This window comes from Cervus canadensis, chromosome 1, assembly GCF_019320065.1.
Source record: "Cervus canadensis isolate Bull #8, Minnesota chromosome 1, ASM1932006v1, whole genome shotgun sequence".
Taxonomy (NCBI): domain Eukaryota; kingdom Metazoa; phylum Chordata; class Mammalia; order Artiodactyla; family Cervidae; genus Cervus; species Cervus canadensis.
The window spans coordinates 22,968,074-22,980,793 of record NC_057386.1 but is presented as its reverse complement, the minus strand read 5'-3'; the positions used below and the strand labels follow the sequence as shown (position 1 = coordinate 22,980,793).

At 51.6% G+C, this 12,720-nt stretch overlaps 2 protein-coding genes across 5 annotated transcripts in view; both read left to right on the top strand.

Annotated features, from left to right (window-relative positions):
- Positions 1–12,720, top strand: part of HOXB3 (homeobox B3) — a 54,750-nt gene that overhangs the window by 19,995 nt on the left and 22,035 nt on the right. For 2 of the 4 annotated variants that reach the window (XM_043470476.1, XM_043470471.1), the window contains exon 2: positions 10,500–10,677. The exons of 1 other annotated variant lie outside the window; for it this stretch is intronic. The gene's annotated coding sequence lies outside the window, so the exon portion shown is untranslated. Of the gene's footprint in view, positions 1–8,284; positions 8,421–10,499; positions 10,678–12,720 lie in introns of those variants that run through there. One more of the 4 variants, XM_043470465.1, reaches the window with a different exon arrangement.
- Positions 6,024–9,011, top strand: HOXB4 (homeobox B4). The gene is made up of 2 exons (XM_043470569.1): positions 6,024–6,707; positions 7,527–9,011. The coding sequence occupies exons 1-2, from the start codon at positions 6,251–6,253 to the stop codon at positions 7,823–7,825; spliced, it is 756 nt and encodes a 251-aa protein (XP_043326504.1). The 5' UTR covers positions 6,024–6,250; the 3' UTR covers positions 7,826–9,011.

The window sequence follows — 12,720 nt, the reverse complement described above, 5'->3', positions numbered from 1 at the left end:
GCCAATCCTCTACTCAATTTTCTTTCCTAAAGATAACCTTTGAGTCGCCATATAAAATTTAATTAAAACCTACCCAGCCGCACACATTTTAAAAATCCAATTACCCACACGTCCTTGTAGAACGTTTGGTGGGGCCAAGGAAGCCTTCCAAGGGGAAGACCTGATTCCCACCCACACCAGCCCCATCAGGCTTCCTCTAAAGGGGCGAAATAGCTGAATCCCCCAGCTCCTTCTCCCTCCAGGCAGGCTAGTTTTTCAGGGATTCCTAACCCCCAGGTGGGGTCCAGGCAGTTGGAGTCCAGTAACCATGGGCCAGGACTAGAGGGAGTTTAAAAACTCCTATCCCTCCTTCCAAAGTGCTTGAGTTTAAGCACTTGGATATTGAAAGAAGGTTAGCTTAATTTTCTCACTCTCTCCCAAACCTATACTTGTGTGTGCTTCCAGAATGCCTCTCTTCCTGTTTCAAGGAGGGAGGGAAAATGAGAAGGAAAAATACTGAATGGCCTCACAGAGATCTTTTCAACTGGCGACCTGAAATGAACTTTGAGTCTATGCATTAAGCTTAGCTCATAAGTATAACGCTTAGAGACACTGTAATTATAACACCAGGACATATGCTTATTTTGGATCTTTAAATGACTGTTTGTTGCATTATGAGATGTCATCGTTCTCTTCTAAGCATTTAATATTGGAGGTGCTCTCTGGGTATTTGTCCTGCCAGAAAAAAAGATTATTTCAGAGTTTTCATATCAATGCCTTTTGAAACATGGCCAGAAAAGAGAACAAATGAATTTGACCCCAGTTGTTTTTTGTTTTTTTAAATTAAACCAACTGGGTATGGGTCCTCATTTCTACTTGGCCTTCAGGCAAATTTTTCTGGGGAGTCAGGCCAGGAGGGAATTCCTGGGTTCCAGAGGAAGTAGAGATCAAAGCCTGAACTGGAGATTCTATTTCTACCTGTTCTTCCTCAGTCTCTTCCTCTCCACTGAGGGGAACAAGAGTGTTAGCAAGTTTTGTGGAGACTGGGTCCTGGGCTTGGTGGGGCCTCACAATAGGGAAGGGAAGACTTCCGCCATCCCAAGCCAAGCTGGGTGCCTTGGGATGCTTAGTCCCAACCTCCCCAAACTAGGGGGATACCCCTTTGGAGACACTGCCCTGAGACTTGAGCTGGGTGGAGGGATAATCACCTGATCTACTTTTGCTGGTTGAAATGTGTTGAAATGTGTTGCTGGCATGCCACCCATTTCTAGTCCTGTCCTGGAGGGATAAACCAAAGATAATCTCTTGAGTATTTTAAGCACCTCTTTGATTTGTTTCTGAACCTCCTGGTGGTGGTGCTGGGGGTAGGCAAAAGAGTTATAGTATAGATGAGAAGTAATTTTAAATAAAAATGGAGGTGGGGAGGATATTCTTTGATTTTTAAAGGAGAATTAAAGCCTCTGAAAGCCAAGTCCCCAGGTTTGACCAGTGCAGTCCAGCCCTTCTCTCAGGATTCTATCTTACCCAAACATGCTGGCCTGTGGACCAGATCTCAGCACCAGGAGGTGGAGGTCTCATTCCTGGGGCCCTGGAGCTTCCAGTTCAGGCAGAAATGGGGATCTCTCTGGCAGAGGGGTGGAAAAAAGCAGAGTGTGCAGTTGAGTGGGAATATAGGCCCTGTCAATGCGACCATTTATAGGGGTTCTGGCTCAAGTCTGCTCTCTGGGACCCAGATCCCCACATTTCCACTTCTCCAGGTGCTGGTCTCTATCAGGGGCTGCAAAGTGAACCCTTGTAGAGTTCTACCCACTCCCTCTTTGCCCCCAGAAGGAAAGCTGACAAAAAGTATTGGAATGATGGAATATCAAAGCGGAGGCTGGCGGCTGAGTCCCTATTCGAGTGGGACTTTGAGGGGTAGGAGTTGGGGGAAGATTCTGGCAAAAAGTAGAGCTAGAGAGGATGAGCTGAATCAAATTCCTTGCTCTGTCATTTTTCTCCCAAGTAATGACCTGCGCAAAATTCAATATGACCCAGCGAACTGCGCGAGTGTATTATAGTAACTGCCTGCTCATGGGGGAGGCCCGAGAGGGGGTGAACCGCAGGTCACGGCGTCTAAAAATTATTAAAATGTTCGAGAGCCTGGTGACGCGCCTAGCTGTTTAACAAAGACTGCCAAAGTATGAGATTAATACGAAAACTTGCACTTCAAAAACAACACACCAAAAAAAAAAAAAAAAAAAAGTCTTGTTCCGGCCACCAAGGGGGCCCCGGAGCTCCTCTGCCCGCCGCGGCGGTTCGGTTTTCCGCACACACAATAGTGGACGAGAGCGAGCTTGTCGGGGGCCGCTAGGGCCCGCGGGCGGGCCGGCGGCCGGGAGGGCGCGGGGAGCGGCCCGGTGAGTACTCCCGCCCGCGCCCCTCCGGGCCTGGCGCTCCTCCGGGCCGCTGCCTTGCGGGCCGCCCGGGGACTCGCCTCCCCGGCCTGCGAACTCCCTCCCTCGCTCTGTCCCTCCCTCCCCGCCGACAAAAGGTAGCGTTGGTGGCGCGCGCTGGACACGCCCGGGACGGCGGAGGGGCTGAGCAGCGAGGTCACTGCGGCAACCTGTGGCTGGCCGGGAAAAGGCGGCCGGCGGGCCGGCGAGCCACCGGGAGCGCGGGGGAGGTGGCTCTGAACGCGCGCGGAGCCTTGGCTTTTTCTTGTATGCGTATTGATGCTAGTGCTCTTCGCGGGTGGAGGGCAGAGGCAGCCTCCTGCTCTAGCCAAGCTCGTCTCGGAAATCGCTGATAAACCCAGTCCCTCGCGGCGGGACTGGCTGGGGTGGGGAGTGCGACCCCTCGATGGGATGGGCAGGTGGCGGCTCCCAGCGCACAGAGGAGAAAAATCTCTGCGGTCTGTCCCCAGGATCAACCCCACAGGCTCTGCTTCCCACCCTCTCTCTTGGGGTGCTTGGGGGCACCTGGACTCCATCTCTTAAGAAAGTGTAGAGCAGCACAGAGGCCCTCTCCCAATTCCGAAAAGCCTACCAGTTGGACGAGTTTTAGGGTGGTGAGTTGAGAAGAACAGGAGGTATGGGGTAGGGGAAGTGGTCTGGCCAGTGGAATGGTGCCCCTGACTAAAGTGGCCTTTGACAAGACTAGGACAGTTCCCTGCTTGATGCTGGGGTGGTGGTGGTGGTGGTGGTCCTATCCACACAATTTGTCTGTGGGTCCAGGGCCAGGAGCCAGTCTTCCTGAGTGCCCAAATGGAGGTATGAGATTACTTACTGGACCCTCTCTTGGCAAAAATAACTGCAATATTATTGTGTGTGTGATTTTTCAAATATAGGTGTTAGTGTTAGAAATCAAGCTTAGAGGCCAAACCTGGCAAGCTAGATTTGGGATAGAAAATCAGAGGGCTCTGGACTTGGTGGCTGGTAGGTGAAAACTCTCCTCCTACCCACGTGCAAGGGTCCCAGGGCCAGGTATGGGCACAGACCTTTAGAGTGTGGTGGTTAGAGGGTTGTTTTGTTTTGTTTTGTTGATGTATTTATTAAAGAAATTTTTATTATTCTGACTTATTCACTAGGGATGCAGGTATTCCTCAGACCTGGAGCGATAAGTGAGGAGTCGGTGGAGAAGAGGTTCTGTGCACCCTTCCCATCACCCTCTGAAGGCCCTTAGCTTTCACAGTCTAGGATGCCATTTCCTCAGCTCCATCCTCAGTCTCCCAGCTTAGTTACTGGCAGCCTCAGGAAGTCCCTTCGAAACTCCAGATCCCCCAGGTTTCCCAGATCCCCATTTAGGTCCCACTGCCAGCAACCCTAGCAGGTGGCTGAATAAGCAAGTTTGGATGGAGAGAGCCTGCCAGGAGCTAGGGAGGTGGGGGAAATGGGACTCCTTCTCACACTTCAGCTATCATCCCCCTTTTCTGGCCCCAGGAGGTATGGGAGGTTGGGAGGGGCCGGAATATCATCTGGCTGCATCTTTTACGGTTCCTCCTCACCCTCCATTCGGAAATGAAACGCCTTTGATCTTTTTCTCAGGTTGTAAACGGAATTGCCCGTCATTAAATATCTGGGGCCCCATCTGCTCGGTCTCCCAGCATTTTTCTTTACAGCTGTTTCTCTTTTTACCATTGAATTTTTCCAAAAGGACTTTTATGACACCCCCTTCACACCCAGCCGCCTATCCCTCTTCCCTTTGCTGAGAGGCCCCTTGGAAAATATCTAGATTTTCGTTTGATCACAAACTAAAGGCTGCAGAGGGACACGGAGTTGCCGATTGGGGTTTTGTTTTTCTTAAAAAAAAGAAAAAAAAGTCCTGGGGGAGGGGAGGGGCTGGAGGGCACCCAGAAGGGCCTGATTCTGACTATGCCGCAGCCTCAGGATGACCCTTCCTCCTTTTGTGCTTAGCTAATGTTTACATCTCATAATTCATGCACTGCCGCGGAGATGCACAGCAGCCCCGAGGTTCGCGTCCCTTTGCGGGACCGGCTGTTTCTATTTCTCTCTAATAGAAGAGGAAGAGGGTTGAAAACCTTCTAATCCCAGGAATGGACCCACCGTGCCTTTTCCTGCTCCCAGAGCTCAAAACTAGGGGGAAAAAAAAAATCAAAGCACTGAAACCATACCCCAAACGAAGGATGCGTGGAAAATAGGAGGACTGGAAAATTTCTGGGCCAAGAAGATCTGTCTGTCTTCTGTATATACCCTGTAGATCCGAATTTGTGTAAGGAATTTTGTGATCACAAATTCGTATCTAGGGGAATATGTAGTTGACATAAACACTCCGCTCATTTTTTTTCTGAAGAAAAAAAATTTTTTTTCCTAAATGAGGACCATCCGGTGACACGAAGACTCCTTTCTTTTTCTTTCTTCCTTTTTTCTTTTTCTCCCTCAACTGGTTAGAGATGGAGGAATCACCTACCTGAAATCTACCCATGCCTGCCCTTGGGAGCCTTGGTCCTTTTCCACTTTTCTTAAAAGGTTAATGTTGTTGCTGATGTTTTTATTTTGTCCTCTCCCTTTGGTCCAGCTATTCCCTATTTTGGGTTCAGGGAGGCTTCACTGAAAATCTGGTAAAAATGACTATTGTCTTCTGTGTGCGAAGGGAAAGGAAATTCACTTTTCAAACGGATGCAGAGGTCGCTTTTCCGTTTGGGTGCAGAACAAGATGCCCTGGAAACACGCGATTACCAAAGGGTGTTATTGTGTGGGGATCACCCAGGCTCCTATCCTTAGCATCACAAGGATGTGAGATTTCTGCTCGCTGCTGAGGCGCGGCATTAACGGCAATTAGAACATCTCGCCGCCGCGGTTAGCCCTGCTCCGGTGTTTCTGGAATTAGCAAATTGCTATTCAACGTGCTCTCAGAAGTTGGAGGTTTTTTACTCCAGTGTTCATGTTCAGTGTGGGAAACTAACTCGTTTCTCCCGGTTTGGGCCGCGTGGGATAAGGGGAGGAGTGGAGAGGAGAGGGGAACAGACGGACTGACTGACACAGCCAAACTAATAGCGCAGCTAAATGCGATTTGGAAGGCGAGGTCTCCCCGAATTAGTGCATGAATTTCCTATCGATCCGCCCGTGGTTCCATTCATCTCTGACAAGTCCCTCCGTACACCCGCCTGGTTGCTCCGACGCCTCCTCTTTCACTCCCTACCCCTCCCTGTGCGGCTGCAGAGAAAGGGCCCACGCTCGAAGCCTCGTTCCCCCGTGTGGGTTCTCCTCTCCAGGCGGAGCCCCTAGTCCGCCCCTCACTTAACGCCCCTGCTTAGACGCTGGGTGCAGATGCTCCATACGCCCCATCGATAAGAGGGGCTAAGACCCTAAGGAAGGCCTGGGGGAGGGAGGCAGGATGGAAGGGGCCATATTCAGAGCCCCAACTTCTGAGGGGATCCAGGGATTGCGCTCCGCCCAGCGCCCCAACAGGCCCTCGGGTGGCAACCTGCTCACCCGCTCTCGCTCTCTCTCCCTCCCTCTCCCCGATCCCGGAGAGGCGAGGCGAGGCGAGGAGGCGGTGGCTCCGCAGGAGCCCTATGTAAATCCTGGTGTTGGGTGGGTAGGGAGGGGGGGTGGAGAAGAAGGGGAAATAAACCTCTTTGGCTGGAGTAGGGTCCGGGTGAGCAGATTTCCTTATCCGGGAATCGCAGGCGGGGCGGCCATTGGCTCCGAGGATCACGTGGGCCCCTAACTTTGTTCACTTGACAGTAAGTAGGAGGGCTTTCGGAAACAGGAAAACGAGTCAGGGGTCGGAATAAATTTTAGTATATTTTGTGGACAATTCCCAGAAATTAATGGCTATGAGTTCTTTTTTGATCAACTCAAACTATGTCGACCCCAAGTTCCCTCCGTGCGAGGAATATTCACAGAGCGATTACCTACCCAGCGACCACTCGCCGGGGTACTACGCCGGCGGCCAGAGGCGAGAGAGCAGCTTCCAGCCGGAGGCGGGCTTCGGGCGGCGCTCGGCGTGCACCGTGCAGCGTTACGCGGCCTGCCGGGACCCTGGGCCCCCGCCGCCTCCGCCGCCGCCCCCGCCGCCCCCGCCACCGCCCGGGCTGTCCCCTCGGGCTCCCGCACAGCCGCCGTCCGGGGCCCTCCTCCCGGAGCCCGGCCAGCGCTGTGAGGCGGTCAGCAGCAGCCCCCCGCCGCCTCCCTGCGCCCAGAACCCCCTGCACCCCAGCCCGTCCCACTCCGCGTGCAAAGAGCCCGTCGTCTACCCCTGGATGCGCAAAGTTCACGTGAGCACGGGTGAGTGCGTGGGCACCCCTTCCCCCTCCCACCCCCGGCGCTTTACACCAAAGGGACCTCAAGGCATGGGGGTGGGGGGAGCTAGGGGAAGCCAATTGTCCCCGCTATAAACTCGCCATTGCCGGAGATTTACGGTCGCCTGTTTTCAGAGCCACATAATTACATCCCCCATAAATTTTTATGGCCTGGTGGGCCCCGCGCCTTTGAAGTAGGTTCCCCATCCTCTTTGCCATTCTCACCAGCGACTTTTTCGCCAGGGAGATGCAGTCTCAGTGAAGTTGGAAATTGGGGAGGGGTGTGAGAGGTGGGGGAGGAGAAGGGGGAGGAGGTAATCTGTATTTAAGCGGAGAGTTGAGTCAACTCCCAGTATTTATTTTTTCCTTTCTTTCCTCTAGTCTGGCTCCTTGGCTAGTGGGCAAAAGTTTTTACTGGGGGCAGGCACTACTTGGAATCGGAACATGGAGGGTGGGAACTAACAGAAAGGTTTAGGGAAGCCCCCCTCCCTTTTTCACCCCTCATTCTCCCATCCCGGGCCCCAGGCCAAGTGGGGGGAGAGATGAGCGATTAAAACCTTGTGAAGATTCCTCACTCCTCCCCGCCCCCTCTCCAAACAACAACGTCGTGACCGCACAGTCTTCCAAAACTTAGAGGTCTCTCCTCCTGGGGTCCCGCTTTCTCCTTCGTCCCCACCCCCTCTGGAGGAAGAAGAGGCGGCGGGAGAGGGAGGGAGACACTGCGTTAGCGGGAGGAAAGGGCTCCCCCTCCTCCCTTTCGGGGCAATAAAACTTTCTCTTTCTCCTTCTCTCTGTGTGTGTCCAGTCAACCCCAATTACGCCGGCGGGGAGCCCAAGCGCTCTCGGACCGCCTACACTCGCCAGCAGGTCTTGGAGCTGGAGAAGGAATTTCACTACAACCGCTACCTGACTCGGCGCCGGAGGGTGGAGATCGCCCACGCGCTCTGCCTTTCCGAGCGCCAGATCAAGATCTGGTTCCAGAACCGGCGCATGAAGTGGAAAAAAGACCACAAGTTGCCCAACACCAAGATCCGCTCGGGCAGCACCTCAGGCTCAGCCGGAGGGCCCCCTGGCAGGCCCAACGGAGGCCCCCCGGCGCTCTAGTGCCCCCCTTGCGGGAGCCGCGAACCTCGGGGCGGGGGTGGGTTGCGAGCTCGGGGGTGGTTGGGGGAGACGAGGGAGGGGACCCTGGGGCCTGGGCCCGAAAAAGCCCACCTGCCCTCCCCCCACGTTGTCTATTTACACGAATAAATGCGGAGGAGGGGGGAGGGGAAGCTTTATTTATAGAAATGACAGTAGGGAGCCGGGCGAGGCCCCCCAGAAGCAAGGTTCAAGTCTCTTGCTTTCTTCCTTAAAAAAAAAAAAAAAGAAGAAGGAGGAAGAAAGAAAAAGACAGAAAGAGAAATAGGAGGAGGCTGCACTCCTCATTTTCAGCTTTGGCGAAGATGGATCCACGTTTCATCTTTAATCACGCCAGGCCCAGGCCCATCTGTCTTGTTTACTCTGCCGAGGAGAGGACGGGCCTCGGTGGCGACCATTACCTCGACACCCGGCTAACAAATGAGGCCCGGCTCGGCCGCCGCCGCCTCTGCTGCTGCCGCTCTTGGAAGACAGTCTGGATTTTCTTTCTTTGTCCCTCATTCCTGAAACTCAGCGAAAGCATCCTCTGACTGCCAGATAGCACAGTGTTTTGGCCACGGTAACAAACACGCGCACACAGCCTCCTTCCCCCTCCGTGCCCGTTCACCCCCCTTCCACCTTGGGGCCGGGGTGGGGACGACAGGCTGGGGACAGGTGGACGAAGGGTGCCTCGGCTGCGCAGGAGCAGGGCAGGGTAATTGAGTCCGAAAGAAAAAGAGGACCCAGAGACCGGGAGGGCCCTCCTTTGGAAGGTCAAGCCATGCCTGGCGGGGTGAGAGGCCAGTTGCCTTCTGGGAGCTGGACACAACCCTCTCCCCCCCATCTAGAGTTGTGCAGTGGAGGCCTTTTCTCCTAGACTGAAAGTGAATGTGAAACTAGGAAATAAAATGCCCTTCCCATCTGGGAGATAAGGTTACAGAGACCTCTCCCATAGTTTATCGTTGCATTGATTATTATTATTAATTATTATTATTATTATTATTTTATGTCATGTGCGTCTGTCCTCTCTCCTATTCTCTTTCTGACATTCCAAACCAGGCCCCTTCCTAGTCCTGGGGCTGCTTGAGTCTAGAACCCTTCGTTGGTGTGAAAATGTGTGTCCTGTACAGAGTGACAATAGAAATAAATGTTTGGTTTCTTGTGATCAGCACGGCGTGTTTTTGTTGAAATCTTGATGTAAAGATGCAGACCAATGCCACCCAGTGTATATTTTAAGTACCCCAGTCCATTCGGCCTCACATTAATGTGGTTGAGGAATTTTTTCAAAGGATCCAATGGGAATTTCTATCTCAGAGGACTGCAAATGGTGGTAGCTGGTGTGTTTTCCTTTTGGGATGGGTGTGTTTTGTTTGGGGTTTTTAATTTTTTCCCTCTAGTCCAAAAATGGATTGAAAGGACTGGGAGGGCTGACTCCAATCCCTAATGGGGAGAAAATGTTTCATTGTAGGACACAAGAGGCTTAAGTATGGCAAAAGCTTTCATATTGTGATTTATTTGTCATAAGCAAATAAAATGCGGTTAAAGCTGTCTCTTTCTAGACAGACGGCTCTTTGCTTATTAAAGTTGTGAGGGAGGATTCTGCGCGGCTGGCCTCTTTCCCCCCCGTAAGAAGGTATCCTTTTCCTCTGAGGTGTTTAAGGCTTTAATGAGTCTAATTTTTTGCACAGATGTTTCTGGGTGTTTGCAGGTTTTCAGAGTATTTTTATATTACAAAGGAGCTAGCCGGTGCCATAGCTCAAACTCTGACAAGCAAATAGATAATCAAGAAGACAAATGGCCTCTTTTGTGAAGCCCTGCTCCTGTATTAATTTTCATTTTCTTTCTCATAGAAAGTATCGAAAGTATGACTGGGGACCAAATAGCTTTCTGTCTCTGAGGTCCCAGTCACCCCTAGAATGGAATGGGGGAAGGGGGAGAGGGTGCAAGTGACCCTCAGAAGCTCTGGGGAGGCTTGGGCCACTTTGGGGTCAAGCCCAGGAGAAGTTCTAAGGCTCTGGTCTCGGACTCCGGTCCTGTAGTGGCCCCGGGTACAGCCATCCCGCCCCCCAAAATTTCAGGGCTCTGGAGAGCAAGTGCAATTCAAAGTCGTTTTTCAGTCCCAACTGGCTTCAGAAAATAAAAATAGCCAATTCCACCAGCGTGTTTTTCTGTTATTTCTTTTGCATTCCTCCGGGGTTCAGCTCCTGGGTGTTTGAGGCTGGCTAGGGCCCTGGGACAGACCGGCCCAGGGTCCACCGTAAGGGAAGGGGTGTTTGAACCGCCCGTTTCAATGCTGCGGGGAGACTCTTAGCAAATCGCATGGACCTGGAGGTTGAGAGCAGCGAGCTTTGTTTTCAGTAGAATCGCTGGTGTGATGTTTAGCTGCCCAGGGATGCAGCCGCCCTTCCCTTCTAGAGGGGGAAAATAGTTCCTAAAAAGCATATTCCACCTCCCCCCCCAGGAATGTCTCTATAGAACCAAATCAAAGCTGCTCTTAGGAAGGTATGAATAGAATAAAAAAAAGATTTCTATGGAGCTTAAAGTTCACAGCCATTCTGTGTAGACAAGAGCTAAGAAAAATGTGAGAATTATACAGAAAACCATTAATCACTTCTTTTCTTTAAATACGTATCCTCTCTCCTTTGTTATTATTCAACAGCAAATCTCCGCAGACCGGCTGTTGGGGGAAAAAAGTGTTAGCCGCCACTCCCGGATCTGCAAGGGGGAAAAAATTTGGAACCATAAAGTTGAAAACTTTTTTCTCTCAGTTTGGAAGAAGCTGTTCGTCATGAATGGGATCCGTGGAGTTCAGGCGAGAGGAGGCGAGAGGCGCAAAGGTAACAAAGCCCCCGCCTGGGTTGGCTTTTTTTTTTTTTAATCGTTTTATGAGCTCTTTTTACAAGGGAAAGAAGAAATACTCTCTCGCCTCCTTCTTTTTCTTTTTCAGCTATCTTCACAGGGTTTTTATGGTGGATGCTTGGTCCGGTTTTGATGCCTTTTATGATGACAGATGCTTGGGTCAGGGACTGACACCTGGAGAGTGTTTGAACTGACTGGGACTGAGGTGTTAGGGCCCCAGAAAACCCCCAGAAAAGATAGGGAGGCAGTTCAGAAGTGCTTTCTGGTTTTAGAAAATGCAGCAGGGCCTGGGGAGCCCCAGCATATGTGTGTGTGTGTGTACTGAGTTGAGGTGTACATGTGGCCTGTGAGTTCCATAACTCTGCATGTCTACCCTGGGGGCTGGTATCCCACAGGTCTGTTTACCGGTGAGTTGTTGTCACTGCTACTTTCTGGAAAAATGGAAGGCAGTTTTGGGGGGTATAGGTGGATGTCTTCAGTTTTTCTTTTTGTGTCTAGCTTGGGATTCTGGACAAACATTTGCTACTCTCTGGAGCAGGAAACTGTTCTGCTTGCAGGCAAGGTTCGTTGACGCCAGAATCTTCCTCTTCGACTCTGCCCCCTCCCTTTTTCCTGAAGGCTCAGAGTTTAGTTTGCTTTCCTTTTGCTGTCTTGGTTTAGGGACTCTGTTCCCCGCTCAGGGGCCCTGCTTCTGAGGGTGAAGGAGCCAGTAGACTCTGCCTCAGACCAGAATGTGCTGGCCTTTCTTCCTTGGGACTCACTGAGGGTTTGGAAGTAGGAGACTGGCAGGAGAGAGGGTTCATGGAGAGGCCACGTTTTCTAGGCGATTAGCTCAGTATTAGAACCACAAAATGACCTCGGAAGCCCCTTGACCTCTCTGAGACTGGACATTGTGTTGGCTCTTGCCTCCTGCCCAGAAGGGAAAGTCACACCTCTGCATCGAGGGGTCCTTGGGCTGTTGCATGTCCCATCTCCACCCCCCACGAGACTCCAACCCTTTTTTTTTTTCTATCTTGAAGTTTCTGGATTATTTTTCTATTACTGTCCATTGGAGAGAAAATAAGCAAAAAAAAAAAAAAAAAGCTCAGCTGGGGGAGGGAAGTAGGGTGCTGGTTTCTCTTCCTGTGCAGAGCTCCTTTCCTCAGGCAGATTCACCCCTCCATCCATGTCCAGTTCACCCCTCCTCCTTTCCTGTCCCTTTGGAGGGGGCTGAGGGAAGAAAGACAAAGGGAGACAGATATGAGAGGTCCAGGGGCTTCAGAGAGCTAGGGGAGCAAGCCCCTGGGTCCTAAGGAGAGAGAGGGCCCCGTTGTGGTTGCTATCTCTCAAGGTCTGTTCTCCAAATCCACAGCTTCTTGACCCATTTTCTGAAGTCCCTTTGTTTAGGAAGCTATTTCTATAATCACTGTCATCCCCTTCCCCAGTCTTCAATCCCACCCCAGTGACTCACAGTGCCCACAGAGTACCTCCCCACCAGAGGAGCAAGAGATGGGAGAAGGGTCAGTGTAGGCTGTCTGATCATTTCCAGGGACAGCTGTGCCACATTAACCAAAGTTTCCAACAACTTTTAAGAGATGCATGGAGGATTTGTTAAGATGTGAACTCAACAGAGAGCCTTTCCAAATCTGAATTCTACTTGCTGTATCTTAAAAAATCTATACCAGCAGCCATCCTCTTAGGAGGGGATAGAGACAAAGAGAGAGACAGACAGATTCCAGCTGGGAAAAGGAAATGTTCCCTTGGTTAGGACTAGGAGAAACAGAACCTTGCTGGGATATATGTGGGATGTTGGTTTGCATTTTGTAAATTGTCTCCTACGTCTTGGGGGCTGTCTCAGACAAGCAATAACTGGCTTGGCGTTGGTTGGCATCCTCTCCTTTGTCCCTGGGTGGCTTAACAAGTGCAGGGGCTGGTGGCCTTGGTAAGAAAAGGGAGCCAGCAGAAAGGCAAGTTGGACTTCTCCTGAAATGAAAATATTTGGGACTCAGGGGAGATGTGCACCCATAACTCCTCAGAGCAGA